The 16,975-nt window shown below is 37.0% G+C and overlaps 1 protein-coding gene across 1 annotated transcript in view; it reads left to right on the top strand.

Moving 5' to 3' along the window:
* Positions 1-779: 779 nt before the first annotated feature.
* The window catches only part of PRPS1L1 (phosphoribosyl pyrophosphate synthetase 1 like 1), a 34,682-nt gene continuing 18,486 nt past the window's right edge, over positions 780-16,975 (top strand). The window contains 1 exon segment of the mRNA XM_072762722.1: positions 780-909. Within this exon segment, the coding sequence (XP_072618823.1) occupies positions 780-909 (130 nt within the window).

The raw sequence follows: 16,975 nt of genomic DNA, 5'->3' as shown, positions 1-16,975 counted from the left end.
TTTCAAATAAATAAATAGATCTTTTTAATAAAAAAAAGATCTGGTGGGCAGCCCGGGTGGCTCAGTGGTTTAGCACTGCCTTCAGCCCAGGGTGTGATCCTGGAGACAGCAGATTGAGTCCCATGTCGGCCTCCCTGCATGGAGCCTGCTTCTCCCTCTGCCTGTGCCTCTGCCTCTGTGTGTGTGTGTGTCTCTCATGGATAAATAAATAAAATATTTATAAATAAATAAATAAATAAATAAATAAATAAATAAATAAATAGTTGTTGTTTTTTTTTTTAATCTGGGATTTTCATAATGTCATTCGAGGTATACATGTGTATATTCCTCCAAGCTTTAGCTTCACCAGCCAGGGAAGGATCACTTTTCTCAATGTGTGTGTGTATGTGTGTGTTTTAACTTAAGATACACGTGTGTCTTCAATGGATATATCTAACACAATAATAGTAGTATTGACATGAAATGTAGCAAGTTGCTTTGAAGTGGATCATACAAAGTATGTGAATTATGGACCCAAAAGAAATCTGGTTTAGAAGTAGTTGTCTCAGAAAAGCACTCTGGTGTCTTTTTAGGGGCCACAATTAAAGAAAGTAACATTCCTATCAATCTTCAACAGAAGGTGTTCATTACTTCCAGAACAGATAGTCTAATACCTTCACTTGGTGTTAGGAGAACTAGAAGAACAAGAAGCTTCAGATTTGAGACTTACCACTGTATATAAAGAGAATGGAAAACTGTGGTCACCTACATTTGGTTATTTCATTAGTGTGATAGTACATATGAAAGCCACCGATCAAGGGGAACAAGGAAGTTTTCAGGAAAAAAAGTCGAAGAAATCTATAGAAATCATCTTTAAAGATTGGAAAATAATCAGCAAAACAATGAATGTGACTGACTCAATGAAAGTGGGTTAGTCCCCCCATCCAGTAAAGAAAAGGTTAAACTCTTCCTGTTGCTTTAGAACTGCATTTTCCCTCATTATTCTTCCAGGTTTGGTGTTTATTTGTATTTTTTAAAGATAATGTCGGCATTATATCTCTTCTGGATGCTTTAATCTTTATACCTTAAAGAAATGGACTTTCTCTAATGAATCCAGAGTACTGTAAATCTGTCATCCCATCAATGACATCTTTTTGCTCTTCAAAAAGAGACTTTGATCTTCTTTACTTGAACAAAAATTTTCTAGTATCAGTTGAAAACCCTAGAAAAATAGAACTCAGCAACTATATTTTACATGGTATTACTCACAGCAGTTGCATATTTCAGTGCTTTAAAAAAGGATTTTATATTTGAAATGTACAGTAGTCCTCCCCTTCTCTGTGGTTGGGCCTTCCATGGTTTCTGTTACTAGCAGTCAGCCTCGGGTTCAGAAGCAGATGACCTTCCTTCTGACGCATCATCGCTGTCATTATGCTACATCAGTCACCTCTCTTCATCTCATCACGTAGGCATTTTATCTCACATTCTCACAAGAGGGAGGATGAGTACAGTACAGTAAGATATGAGACAGAGATCACATTACCCTAGTTTGATTACAGTGTATTGTTAGAAGTGTTCGACTTTATTATCAGTTATTATTGTTCATTTCTTATTCTGCCTAACTTATAAATTAAACTTTATCATACATATGTATGTACAGGGAAAAAATTAGTATCTATAGAGTTCAGAGTTTAGTAATATCTATTGTTTCAGTCATCCTCTGAGAATCTTGGAATGTATCCCCTGCAGATAAGGACTACAACATTTCTTTTTTTTTTTTTTAAAGATTGTATTTATTTATTCATGAGAGACAGAGAAAGAGAGAGAGAGAGAGAGAGAGGCAGAGACACAGGCAGAGGGAGAAGCAGGCTCCATGCAGGGAGCCCGATGCGGGACTTGATCCCAGAACCTTGGGATCATGCCCTGAGCCAAAGGCAGATGCTCAACCACTGAACCACCCAGGTGCCCCAGGACTACAATATTTCTTAAATGTGTATCATTTTTCCCTACTGCCTTGTGCATTTCTCACACTTGTCCATTTAACACTTGAGAACAGAGTGCTATTTTTCCTAATTCTTTGGCTTACTAGGAAGAAAGGCATATTTTTCTTCTTTAAATATGAAATACAGCCACAATTTTTAAAATATGTTACTTTATAGACTGACAAAGACTGAACTAAAAAATAGGGCACAAAAGACATAAATTAATGTTAAGAAAAAGCTTACTGGTGAAAATATTCTCTCCTGCTTGCTTTTCTCACTTAGAAGTTTTAAAAGGATGAAGACTTCCCCAGAAAGGACTGGAGAATTTCAGAAGAACTAATAGGATATATTCACAAATCCTTATATTGAAAAGCTATTTTAATATATTCCATTTGGAATTATTAGGAAATCCTCTTTCCTCCTATTTCAATATGGTTTAACCTTAATGGCAGCCAAAATATTTATGCTACAACAAATTCTTTTGGTGACTAATTCCCATATTTCATAATAATGACTTTTCTACCATTTTCTTTAAACTATGAAGAAAAAGTTTAACTGAGAGCACTGTATTTGGAACTTCAGTTAAACAGTGGACTGAACATGTATTTGTCTTGAGTTCTACCATAATCCCATTAAACCGACAATAATGATTTTTTTAAATAACAAATCCATGAAAACAGAAAGCGTGAGAAAGAAGACACCAACATCACAATGTAAGAGGTTGCAGAATAAGATAGATGAATTATAACTGATTTAGAAGCTAAGAGAAAGCTTAAATGAAAAATAACTCAACTCATAACTGAAGAATTGGAAATAACACAACCCCCTAAACAGGGAATCGGCCAGTAGATACAATATGGGAGGTTCACAGTTAGATAATACTGGCTCTGAAAAATGTTCAGAAAGAGTTTGCCCTTAGGAGACAATTTAATTGTGAACCACTGAATGCCTAGGGAAACTGAGGAGACAGGTTTGTCACATTACATTGATAACTAGACCCTATAGGAGACACTTGAAGTGCCAGTGCCCCCTATGCAGTTGATGCCCAGACTTTAGAAATAGGATTAATACCCCCTGGAATGGACTTAGGAAAATGATCCTAGAACTTTTATAGGTTGAGGGTAGGATTTCTCTAAAAAAAAGAAGGGAGAGTATAGTGTGGATGTTTGAAAAAGAATGTGCTTATTGCATTGTTTGCAGGGGAGGAGGTGTGTGGAAGAGTAGGGGGGTGTAGGCAGATGGTGAGTGAGATAAGGATTTCAAAATAAATAGTATAATAAAAACCTGGGGTGTGTCCATGAGGGATCCCAAATAATGGGTTTAGCATTTTGTGCTACTCTCTTTGCACTGTCAGTCATATTTAGTTGTGATGTTTTCAGTTGCCCGGAATGCTTTAATAATTCTGATATATTCTATAGCCTGGCGTGGGTGATTTTTAGGAAATAAAAACATAGAGCAGTGAAAGAAATGGGGCTTGCCACCTATAGAGTCCTTTAGAAGGGCGCCTACCAGAACAGAGCAATATGGCAGTTCCAGGAAAAGAGTGAGCTCCGAGCGCATGATGAGGAGAAGCAGCTCAGGGCAGGCAGCTCAGAACAAGTGTGAGAAAAACTCTCTCAATCTCAAATGTTCTGGAAGAAGATGACACTGAGGGGGTATTACAGCTGGTTTCCCCAGAAAGTGAACTCTGAGAAAGAAGACCGTGTACAGAGTGTTTAGGAAGCAGAACTCTCTTCTCCCTAGTGGGAAGGGAAAGCAGCAGGACTGGGCAGAGGGAGAAGCTGGGCTGTAGCATAACCCCTCACAGCCTCGACTGAACCTGCGAGGAGCTCTGAAGCTGGGATGGCCCTTTCCAGTTGTCCTGCATCAGGGTGAGGAGGCTGGGCCATTTTTATCCTTAGTTCAAAGGCATGAATTTGGGCAAGGAAGCTCTCCACAACAGAGGATACCTCTTCCCATCAGCTGAGGGAGGGAGTCCCTTATTTCTGAACAGGGGATTTGGACAGCACAGTATAATATCCGTGATAGTAGAGAAGACTGAAAAATGTTAAAATTAGAACATGAGTTACAGTAGAAGGTGGCTAAACTGCTTCGTGAATAGATTTGGCTACATGTGGGGAGAAGTTTTGTTTTACAGAGAGTGGAGAGTGAGCAAGCCAAAAACCAGAAGGGAATCGTCTGGGTGGTAAGCAGGGTTCTGCGAGGTAGTGGAGGTGGTGAAGGAAGAGAGTGAAGGTGTGACAGCTGATAGCCTCGGAAAAGCTTTGAGGGAAAGGAACAAAGAAGGGGGAAGTTTCTGTTACATTTTATATATGTGGTATGTCATGTCAACTTTCCTCTCTATCAAACCACAAAATCCACAATAAATTTTTCATGTGTTTTCTACTGTGTTTTACTTTGTTTTGTTTTGAACTACAACAAAGTCTGAGTACTGTCTCTGAGGGGCCTTGAGTTTGGAAGGCCTAGACTGCTCGCTAGAGGCCAGCCCCATCTGCCAACAGGTGCATTCACAGTGAAAACAATGGTTAAGGTGAAAGCAAAATTAGAGAAAAGATATGTGTTCAATATGATCATCAGACAAGTTTCAAGCATGTCAAAGTATCTAAAATCAACCTGTTTGTACCATCACTGTCTAAAAAGACAACATTGGAATTGGAAATTTGATCTCACGAGCAAATTGATGCTTATCTCTTTAAATACCACCCATGTATGGATGGCTTCCAGATGTATCCCCCAGCCAGATCTCTCCATTCCAGGCTTTGTGGCTGCTATGCAACACATTCACTTAGATATCCCTAACCAGGCGTCTGATATTCCCTCTGCAATCCAACACCACTTACAGTTTTTCCCACCTCAGTTAATAACAACTCCAAACTTCCAACTACTCAGGCCCAAAATTTGGATTCATGTTCAATTGCTCTCTTTCTCTCAGAAACTACATGCAATCCATTGCAAACCCTGGTAGCTTTACCTTCAAAATACATCTAGAATCTGACTGTGTCCCTCCACCTCCACAACTCCACCAAAGCCATCATTTCCTCTCGCTTAGAACAGTTCAGTAGTCTTCCTGCTTCCTCTCTTGTCCCTGTCCAGCTTATTATCAGGACAGAAACCAACACAATAAAAGCCAAAGTCTTAGCAATGGCCTACATATATTCTATAGTTCTGCCTCTCGTTTTCTATTTTACTTTATTTTATTTTATTTTACTTTATTTTATTTTATTAATTTGAGAGAGAGAGCAGCACAAGCAAAGGGTAGTAGCAGAGGGAGACGCAGACTCCTGCCTAAGCAGAGAGCACAAATCGGGGCTCAATTCCAGGACCACGGGATCATGACCTGAGTCGGAGGCAGACACTTAGCTGACTGAGTCACCCAGACACCCTCTGCCTCTCATTTTCCATCAGTCTCCTTACTGTCCCTTAAACATGCCAGGCACACCACTCTCCAGACTCTCTGCACTTGCTGTTTCCTCTGCAGCAATGCTCTTCTCCTAATACATGCACAACCCCACCCTTAATACTTCAGTATGTACTCACAAATCACCTCCTTAAAATAGACAGCCCACCCCGCTCACATTCTGTCATTCCTTACTTCCTGTTCCTCTTTATTTCTATGGTACCTATCTCCAATTGATGTACTGTATTTTTTACTTATTTAGTTGAGTATTATATATCTTCCCCCACTTCTACATAAGGCAAACTCCAGAGGTTAGAGATTTTTATCTAAAGAGGTGTTGTATCCTTAACTGCCTGGAACAGTATGTGGTACATAGCAGGCATGTGATGAAAATTGATTGAATGAATTTAATAAGTGAATTTTGTGCTATGAGTATTTGAGAATGTCAAGGTCTTCATCTTGACCTTTATTTTGAGGATTTTATCAAGTCTCAATACCACACACCTTCCAATTGATCCTGTGCAAATAGTAGAGTTTCATTTGGCTATTTCACCCACTAGTGTGTTTTACTCCAAGTCACCTGGGTTTGCTCAGGTTAAGGCAGGTTACCTACTGAACACCGTCTTACTATGAGTAGATATGCAGGAGGAGATATAAAAGACAGGTGTGGTCCAAACCCCAAATCCCAATCCATTTCTTGCAGTTCACTTCTTGTGTAAACAGAGTTACATATAAAATTTCTAACAGAATGGAATCATTTGGGGAAGGTAGAATGGAAAATCGAGTGGGTAGCTTGAGAGAAAAACACTGGAAGTCGTAATTTGCCTTTCATAAATTCACACAAGTGAGAAATTCATCTAAAAATGGAAATTCTAAAACAACCAGAAAAAAAAATGACTTACGAACCAAATTTTTGTTTCTCTTTCTCTTCTTTTGTAAAAGTAGCTTCCATTTCCTGTGATTTCATCCCCCAAAAGGGTCCATTAACATTGGTAAATGCACACCTGGAGCACATCTGTCCTTTCATTCCCATCAATCAGCAATACTTCATGCCCACTTTTGATACCAAACACTGTGATATGTTTAAAAAGAATCAGACAACACTATCCTTATTTCTCTTAATTTTTCCAATTGGAATGAATAGCATTAGAAAAGCAATAATACCTCTTTAATTCACACACCGCTAAAGCTGAATTTGTAATTATTCAGGAGGCCAGATTAATGTTTGCACTACCTCTAAAGAAAGTCTTTGTTAAATAAGTGTATTTTCCACAAAATTTCATGAAAACTATTTAAACTATTTAAGGTAATTATTTTCAAGTACCTTTAAGTGTATTTAAAAACACTCATTTACATATAGCTGTTGTTATGCTATTCAGAAATGATTTTGATCTATTTACTAAAAATGAATCATCAAAGGACATCTAGGCCAACATTTCTCTCAGACCTAGTCATGGTACCTTCCTTAAAAGAGGAAAAAACTGTAATTATTTGTGAATGTTTTTTAGCTGAGGATTTTTCATATTAAATATAAATTAGTGTTTTTTCTATACTTAAATATTAAAACATACACCTGAAGTTATACAGGTGTGTACAGTATACAGAAATATACACAAATACTATATAGGTGGGGGTGGGATAAGAAAGGAAAACAGATAGAAGGATGAATGGACAGAAGAAAGGACTAAAGGAATATAGAAGAAATAAAAACATTAACATTATATTTGAGGTAATCAAAACCAACTATGTTACAACAGATTATTCAGATGGACAACTGAAGCTTTCCATGAAATAATTCTTTTTTAATTTATCCTCCAAATAAAGATATTTTGTATATTTTTTACAAGACATTATTTATTTATTTGAGAGAAAGAGAACGTGCATGCACAGGAGTCAAGGGAAAGGGGCAGAGGGAGAAGGACTTCGTGCTGTACAGGAAGCCTAACCCGGCTTGATTCCAGGACCTTGGGATTATGACCTGAGCCAAAGGCGGGTGCTTAACCAACTGAGCCACCAAAGTGCCCCTATTTTGTGTATTTATTACTGGTCTGGAAATTTTCCCACACATGAGGACCATAAAATTTAGATATTTTGTATTTCCGGTTAGTATGAATGTGGACAAGGCATGAATTTGGTTAAAGCTTACTATTCAAGAAGAGTAATGGACTAGAGTTCAAAAGTGTTACTCTTAAGCCTTCCATTTGTCATTTTTTAGTGGCAACATAGCATAGGAGGTTGAGAGCTCTAGAATTTGAAAAAGCCTGGGTTCAAATTCTGACTTTTCCCTTTACTAGCTCAATAAGCAAATCACAACCTTTCTGTGCCTCAGTTTCCTCATGTATAAAATGAAGGCATAATAGTTTTGTATACTTTATAGGGTATTGCAAAGATTAAGTGAGTTATTGCCTATAAAGTGATTAGTATAGTACCTGGCACAAAGTAAGTACTCCATAATTGCTAGCACTTATTATTTCTATTATTGTTATTATAACTGAAACTCATTCATTATCTTTACATTTAGTTTCTTCATGTACTTAATGAAGATAAATGCTGTGTCACATGCCTGCCTTTCAAGCCAAGCCAGCAATGTAGCTGAGGCTCATGGAAGCAGGCTGGACCCAGTCTGTTAAATGCAGATGAATAATCAACATTGAGATATGTAAATCAAGAAAAAAAAAGTCAGAATAATATAACTGAATTCTGATTTCTATTAAAGATATTTGAGCCTGTATTCATTGCTTGGATAGGACAAACAATGATTGGTGATTCCCCCAAACAAAACTGATATTCAACAATCTATTACTATATAGGTTTTATATAGGTTCCTGCCTGTAGATGCCCACATTTGTCCTGCACTCTCACAGTGTTGGGGTAAAGGAAATAAACTGAACCTTCATCAAAAGAGTCACGGCTTTAGACATTTATTCTCTGAAATTAAAATAAATCTATAGTCACTGTAGTAGCCTTCCAAAGAAAATGGTCCTGATCACTTTTTAATTAAAAAAAAAAAAACCTCAAATGTGCTAAAAAGCCACATACAAAAGAAATTTAAGGCATTCATTGCTCAACAGCTATTTCCCCTAGACCATCAGTAGTATGTGTATATCATGTCCTTGAAGTGAATTCTTGCATTTAAAAAGCATCTCTACAATTTACAATATGTTTATATATGTTATTTAATTTGACATTTATAATAACCAAGTAAGGGATAAATATATTTAATGTGAAGTAGATACTAATATTTTTAAAAAGTATATCTTGGAGAACGCAAGGTACTAAGCCAGGTCAAATGGTAGTAAATAGGGAAACCAGATTCAGGTTCTAAATCAAATTCATTTGGTATTAAGTAACTACTTGTCAAGAGTACTTTATGTGCTAAATACTATGTTAAGCTCAAGGGCTATAATTACTCCTTGCCCTTTAATGGTTTTCAGTCTTAAGGAGATAATAGAAGAGCAACAAAGTCATTATGGAACAATGATAATGGAAGTTTCATTCATTCATTCATTTATTCATTCAGTATTTGGGGTCTAGCAGGAAACAATGGCATACTCCAAGTATTTATCTCTGGCTATGGCCTAATTATGGTCCCAACAGCATACAGGTTGTACTCTCAAATTAGGATAATTTAAGGAAGGTTTAGTAAAGGCGTGATATATCAGGGTAGAATAGTACAATTCCCCAGTACTAGTAATAGTGGGGCTAAGAAAACAAGGTAGGTCACTGGAATCTAGGACAGTCCTATACAGAGAACCATAATGAAAAGAGCTGTTAAGTTTGACTGCAGAACAACATCATTAGGATGATACTCCAGGGTGGGAGTCAGGAAAATAAATACACCGAACTCACCTTCCTCTTACTCCTGATGAAACTCCCATTGGCTGAACCTAACTGGAAGCAAGAGGTTAAGGGAACTCATAGACATATAAGCAGCCTCATAAGGCATAAAAGAGGATAGAGAAGGGTAGAATGTGAGTATGGAGAGGCCAACAGTTCTAGAGGGCAAAAGTGTGAAGTCAGCTTCACTGGGCTGAAATAAGGTATTAAGAGGGCCAGGTTCCCTCTGTACATTTTAGAGGAGAATTTGTTCCTTGCCTCTTCCAGCTTCTGGCAGCTGCCTGCAGTATTTGATTTGCTGGCCACATCACTGCAAGCTGTCTTTATGGTCACAGAACCTCCTCTTCTGTGTGTGTAATCCTCCATTTTATAAGGACATCTGTAATGGAATTTAGGGCCCACCCCAGAAAATCCAAAATAATCTCCACATCTCAAAATCCTTAGCTTAATCACTTATGCAATGTTACAAATGAAGGAACATTTGTAAGTTTCAAGGGTTATGGTGTGATATGTTTGGGGAACTATTTTTCTCTATACCATAGTCTTCATTTTTCACTGTGAGAAAAAAGTATATATAATACTTAAAACTGAAAAATCAAGCAGTGACAACACAAGCCTGTTTTTCAGCGAGATGGAGGTAAATACCCAAAGAATTAGCTTAAAAGGATAAAAAGGGTGACTGTGGAGGGGTAAATAAATTTGGAGGAAGATGTCCTCCACCAGGGGTCCACTACAGTAAATATTTAAACATTAATGCCCTAAAGCATCCCTTGTGTGCTACTAATTGATCTCTCTCTTATGTATCAATGGAGGATACTATCGCTCTGCTATTATTAGGAGATTTCGGGTGGGGGGCACAGCCCCTGAAATCCTATTCTATGGAGCTTAGTTCTCTCCTATAACCCCGGTTGAGAGAAGCATTTGGAGCTGGACATAAGTAGAAGTACAACAAAAGGAGTAGAAACAGCATCTTTCGAAGGAGAGGCAGCTATTCTTCTACAACTGATGAGGGAAGAAGGAAATAGCATAGATGGCTGGTCAATTCAAGTGTGTAGTAAGTTGTTGAAGAAACTCACACATGATAACTCTTATATTCTCTGTGTGGAAGAGATTTTGCACAAGTCTACTTCATTCCCCCCTGTTATGACTGTCGCCTGTAAGACGAAGCCATTAAGACTCAACTCTGAAAGATCACTTTGTCTTTTTAAGCCAGTGATCCAACTTCAGCTTGGTATCTGAGTCAACATCAGCTAATAATCCTTTTCTTAAGTGTTCTATTCCATTTACATCTCTCGCCTCCTAGAAGAAAGAATGTTAGTGGTGAGGAAAGCTGTCAAGCCTCTGATTACTGCCTACAAATGTTATCACTTGCTACTGTTCAACAATGTTCTGATGAAAATATTACTACTAATGGAACAACGTGCATATGTTCTTAGGATAGAAATAGTATTGCTACATTCTGTTTGCTTACACATAAAGTAAATTAACATTGAACTGAGGTGAAAAGTAATTCCTTGAGCAAAGTTCTCATGAAATTTTAACTCGGAATGCACACATTTCTTAGGAGATGGCAAGAGACTTCAGACTTGAACGCTTTCCTAAGTAAAACCTCATCTCTCAGTAGGTATTATTATAGAATGAAAGCAGTTCCAATTTCATATTTTTGGGTACACTAAATTGTGGTTAGTGTCATAAACTTTCCCCAAGGAGCTGACAAAGGGCAAGAGATAGAGCCAGAAACCACCATCAAATCAATCTACAAGCAAATTTCATAACAGCCATCTATCTAGTTGTCTTTCCTGAATTCAAACTAAATTTTTTAAAAGCATGCCCAATATCTTCAACAATAATGAAAGCAATGCAAATTTAAATGTAAAAGACTTCTAGAATGTAGTATATTTAAAAAGTAAAGGGTAGGTAAATATAAGAATTTTACATGAAATAAGGAATAGCAAAGGAAGTTTTAAATTAAAACCAAAGAAAATTTATATTTATCAAGCATATTAAACTTTTCATGTACTTTTATCAATACTTCCAAGAGTGAGACTCTATTCTAAGGAAATAGTTTTACGTGTTTAGAGTCACATTAGGTCAAGATGTTCATCACAACATTATTTTTAGTTCAGAATTATTCTTAGTTTTTAGTTTTAAAAGCTAAGAAACAGGGGCTCCTGGGTGGCTCAGTCAGTTGTCTGCCTTTGGTTCAAGTCATGATCTCATGGTCCTGGGATGGAGCCCCTTGTCTGGCTTCCTGCTTTGTGGGGAGCCTGCTTCTCCTTCTCCCTCTGCCTCTCCTCCTATTCGTGCTCTCTCTCTTAGATAAATGTAAAAAAAATCTTTAAAAAAAAATAAAATAAAAGCTAAGAAACAAAGTATCAGTGGGAGAGAGGAGTGAGGAAAGGTTATAGCACATCTATTCAATGGAACGTCTTGTAGTCATTAAAATTATTTTTGTAAAATAATACCACACTGTTTAACAGAGTAAACTATAGATATATAGATGATAGATAGTAAGATGTCCAAAAGGTATTAAGTGGTAAATTAAGTTGCCAAACCAAATACAAAATGTGATCCCAGTGTTACATATGTATACAGATGGGTTTATGTTCAAACATATAGGCAAAAATTTGGATAGTTATACACTAAATTTTACTGCATTTTTTATGTGGTGGAATTACTGTTGTTTTAGACACTAACATATTATTTGAAATTTCTATAACTAACATGAATTACTCATAGAATAAGAATAGGAAAGAGAAATATTCAGTTTTGCTTTAAAAATTAAGCTTGCTAGATGTTTCTTTTTTAAAGATTTTATTTCTTTATTCGTGATAGACACAGAGGGAGAGGCAGGCTCCCTGCAGGGAGCCCAATGAAGGACTCATCCCAGGAACTGGAACTGGGGACCACGCCCTGAGCCAAAGGCAGATGTTCAACTGCTGAGCCACCCAGGTGTCAGTTGCTAGGTGTTTTAAATGACTAAGGAAAATTTTCATGTAATATCAAATGCAAAAGCAGGCTATAAAACTATATGTAAGGGCTCAAATATGTTACAAAAATGCAAAAAATATGCCAAAATGAGTAGTATCTTGAGTGACAATTTTTCCCACTCATTTACATACTTTTCAAAATTTCAACAATGAATATTTATTAATTAAAAAATAAGAAACAGACAAACATAAAGATTCATAGAAAGTGTAGAGTTACATGCAAAAAGCTAGTAACTAATGTTCACCATTGAAAATTTTCCACTGGAACGCACTCAGTATGGTGTTTATGACAGGCACTTCCTGCCAAATGTTCATTTATTCCTTTAAAAAATGATCTTGAAACTTCATAGACTAGAGCTCCCAAATTTCTAGCTTCTGGGGCTGTCTGGCTAATTCAATCAAGTATGAACAAATCAGTGGCTAAGGTGACTAAGTTGTTAACAAAAGATGGAGCAATCATATTATGTGTCTTTCAGCTTTTGTCAAATGGATAAATGCAAAGTAGAGATAACAATGCTTTAAATTCAGAGGTTGAAAAAGAGGGCAGTCTTGCAACTTAAGAAACTTAATAAATAGGGGTTGAGGGAGTGTAAGGAGGGCAAATGTGTAGGATTTAAATTAGGTTTTATAAAATCTTGTTTTTTAATTTTTATTTATTTATGATAGTCACAGAGAGAGAGAGAGAGAGAGAGAGAGAGAGGCAGAGACACAGGCAGAGGGAGAAGCAGGCTCCATGCACCGGGAGCCCGACGTGAGATTCGATCCCGGGTCTCCAGGATGCGCCCTGGGCAAAAGGCAGGCGCCAAACTGCTGCACCACCCAGGGATCCCTAAACTAGGTTTTAAAGAATGATCAACATCTGACTAAAATCAGAGAAAGCATTTCATATAGTCATCATGTATGCATAACTGGGTTGAAAATTAACACTTTGCCACTTAGATATGCAAAGAAAAGTATTTTCTTGTGATTTACAAGGGTCATAATATTTATCTTGAGCCTAATTCTGCAGGAAGTTGGTAGCTGAGGAATGTGAGTTTACTAACTGTTGGTTTCTCAGTCTCTTAAACTCTTATTGATGACTCAATATTTTAAGACTAATGCTCAGTTTTTCAGATTTCCTCTGGAAGCAATGGAGGAATAAGTTATTCTATGTAAAAAGAATAATTGGTATAATCACAAGGTTATGAAAGTTCCTAATTGTATTTCTCTCTCCATAGACCGACCATGGTAAAATGGAGGCATGCCATATCCTTTAAATAATGGAATTTAGCCATGCTATCTTTACCAAGAACAGATGTTAATTTGGGAATAGCATAGTCTAAATCTCAGTCTAAAGACTGTGAATAGAAATGTTTTCTCAATTAGCGAGGAGCCTCCCCCTTCCCATATTGTGAAATGTCACATTTGGTTTCTTCCATCTGAGGGACCCTACAGAGAAATAATCTCTTCTAAGGAGTTATAAGGTACTTTAAATGCTGTTCCCTTGTTTCTCTAAGAAAGAGCCAAGATTCTAGAAATTTCTTTAGGCTTAGTAGTTTGGAAGTGTGGGGAATCAGGGAGACAAGGATGCCAATACTTTTTTTAAGCATCCTCTTCCCATTCAGCTTTCCAACTGTGCTGCCCTTCTGCCTTGCTGATTAAAGGGACTAATTGCTCACCAGTCACTTGGTGGCTCTCAGTTCTGTTTCTTTTCATTAAAGAGAATTCTTGCTCTGCCACAAATCCTGAGGAAGGAAGAAGTTGAGAAGATCTAGGCTGAAGAATGTGATATGCCTTGTGATTCATTCAAAATTGCTTTTTCCTTTTGACCTACATCCACTGTGTCTGGGCCAAGTCTGTGAACCTAGGCTCCCCTACCACTCAGGATGCACTCATTATGCATCAAGCATACTACCAGGAAAGTCTGAACATAGGCTTTTATTACCAGCCTGCAGAGACCAGGCATAACTCTAAAAACTCTAGTAGTTGGCCTTCCCATGAGGCCCTCAGTCCATCTCAGGATGGACTGGATAGGTCTGATTTATCCATAGCCCAGCCAAGGTCTGTCTTTGGGTCATTCACCACTAATCAAATGTGTCCTGAGCATCCACCACCTACCAGGCCCTGAGCTTCAGCTCAAATTGGAAGGAAAAATGGAAAAGACATGTTTCCACACTAAAATATATCAGAGGCTAACGTGGAATTAAAGGCAGACACGGAAAGATTTTATCTTAAGATTGGATTATAGAGGGTCTGGGAAGGGGGTGGGTACTGGAGGTGTCTGGAAGGTAAACTGGGGCTAGATTATGGAAAACATTTAATTCTGAGTGAAAAAGACAAAATGCGACAAATCTTACTTCTTAAGCAGTGGTACAGTGGTATTTCTGTGATTTATGTCAACAGTTTATTTTTGAATCTTAAAAAAAGTTATTTTGGTCACTTTAAATATACCACAAGCACATTTTTAAACTCTTAGATTTTGTTAACACCTGCAGCTTTGTCATTGTACAAAATAAGTCACATTTAATGCTAAGTGGAAAAGCTTAAATTAAGTCTTTCAAGAATAGCCTCATCTGGAAACCAATTCTTATGGTGAGGTTTTGGAGCACCACTGCTCTAATACCATGCTAATCATTCTTAAATTTGACTCTGTGATAGAACCTCAAGGAGATGTGAAGATTGGAGATGAATTGCTTGCAGGTCATTCATCAAAATCATTAATGAGTGTCTATTAACATATGATCTATGCTAGGTGCTATTTAGAAGGAAATTAAAATCACAATTCACCCGTTTCATATTTACAACCCTAAAAGAAATTTAATTCTAAAAACTAATGCCTCAATTTGAAGTTCATATTGATTTTTAGCCTATCATCATAAATCTGTTACATGATCTTCACTTTTTCAAGAATCTTGCAATAATGTTAAATACATTTTAGTTATAAAGTGCCTACTCTATTATATTTCTACCGAGCACCAGTTATGTGCTTGACCTTTACATATACTACCTAATTTAATCTTTACAACAACCTCATGAAACAGACTTTACTATCCTCATTTCAAAACAAGTAGCCTGACTCTCAGCAAAATTAAGTAACAGGATTTAGTTACACAGCTAAAAAGAACCCAACCTAGTTTTGCCTGATTGTAAACCTGTTCTCCTTTTCTGGCACACATTGCCTGGGCAGCAACTTAAGAAAATACAACAATGAGGACATATACCTGGCATGGAGGGTCATAAACGTTGGCATGTCCGGTTCTATCTAATGGAGTCAGCAAAAAAATCTTCCCACAGAGAGATGGAGATTTAGGTCCAGACTTAAAAATAAGTGCTTTTACTAGATAGAGGAATCAACATGTCATGTTCAAACACAAGTCTGAGTGGAAAACCACGCTGGTTTTAGAGATCCTCCATGATTTGATAATGTTAGGGCACAGAGTATGCATGGAAGAGTCCTCCTAAGTGAATTAGCCGGGGAATAAATCATGAAAAGCATCCTAGAGTTTTGCTTGATGGAAAGATCTTGTTTCTAGAAAATAAAAGTTTTATTTAAGGGAATTGTGTGGCTATAACTGAGGTTCCTTTGCTCAGGTTGCCAAATGGAAAATGTCTCCCCAGGTGAAAATGATTTGTTCATTTATTATCATAACATGCTAGAAACTGTGCAAGGCACTAAGGACACAGTGATAAGAAAGATACTCTCCTACTTAGGATACTCTATTGTAATTGATATTGAGGTTGACTCTCCTCCATTCTCCATCCCAGCACTCCCTTTTGCTATTTTAAGGACTGACCTCAGTGACAAGGCTGTAATGATTTTCCAAGTCAAATATAATAATTCCACCTCCCTTTCAAGTGATTGGTTCAGGAAACCAGATTTAAGCCAATCAGAGTCTTTAAATGTCCTTGAGATAATTCTTGTCCATAGGTGGATACATAATTCAGTTTTTAGGAGACTGATGGGCAGATTGATTGATAAACCACTTTATTTCAAAGAAAGATTTGAGGCAGCCTGCAGATGTGCATGCAAAGTAGCAGGATAAAGAATAAAATGATGAAGAATTGAGAATAAGGGAAATAAAAAAATAATGAACAGTTACTAGAAGAAGCAAATTTGATCCTAATGTTCTTAGGAGAAAAAGCAAAAAAGAAAAAATGAATAGTTGTAAGAATCACCAACCAATTGCATGATAACAACAAAAACAGCTTACACTTACTAAGTAGTTATGTTTTAAGCACTGTTCTAAAATTTATGATATATGAATGTATTTAATTCATATTAGTTCATTTAATCTACAGCACAACACTATGAGGTGGGTAAAATTTTCATCCCTGCCTTTGAAATGAGAGACAGTGAGGCCCATAAAGTTTAAAGTCTCAGATCTAATAAGTGACAGCTAAGAAAAAGATAGAAACAAATGTACTCAGGGGAAAACACAGTGATCTTAATGCATTGTCAGAGAGAAATGCCTCTCAAGGGTCCTCCTAAAGGGAAATTTTGCATTATAATAGTTAACTTGCTTGTGCTGCGATGCAGAAAATTCCATGGCAGAAAACAAGATTTTTTTTTTTTAATGTAGGGAAAAATCCATTCCGTGAAGGATCAGATTTAGAAGTAAAGTCTGGATGCTCTGAAAGATCTTTGTATTTCCTCTCAGTAGTTATGATCCTTTTCTTAGCCAGATGAGTACGGTTGCAAGCTTCAAAAATACAGGCTTAAACTGATTGTGAAATGAATCCTTCATTGGGTACTGGAAAATTTATTCACCTAGCAACTATCTTTCAAAGATACATACTGTCTCTATCTTTCT

This window comes from Vulpes vulpes, chromosome 7 (genome assembly GCF_048418805.1).
Source record: "Vulpes vulpes isolate BD-2025 chromosome 7, VulVul3, whole genome shotgun sequence".
Classification (NCBI taxonomy): domain Eukaryota; kingdom Metazoa; phylum Chordata; class Mammalia; order Carnivora; family Canidae; genus Vulpes; species Vulpes vulpes.
The sequence above is the reverse complement of the archived record's forward strand: the minus strand, read 5'-3'. Positions and strand labels throughout refer to the sequence as shown.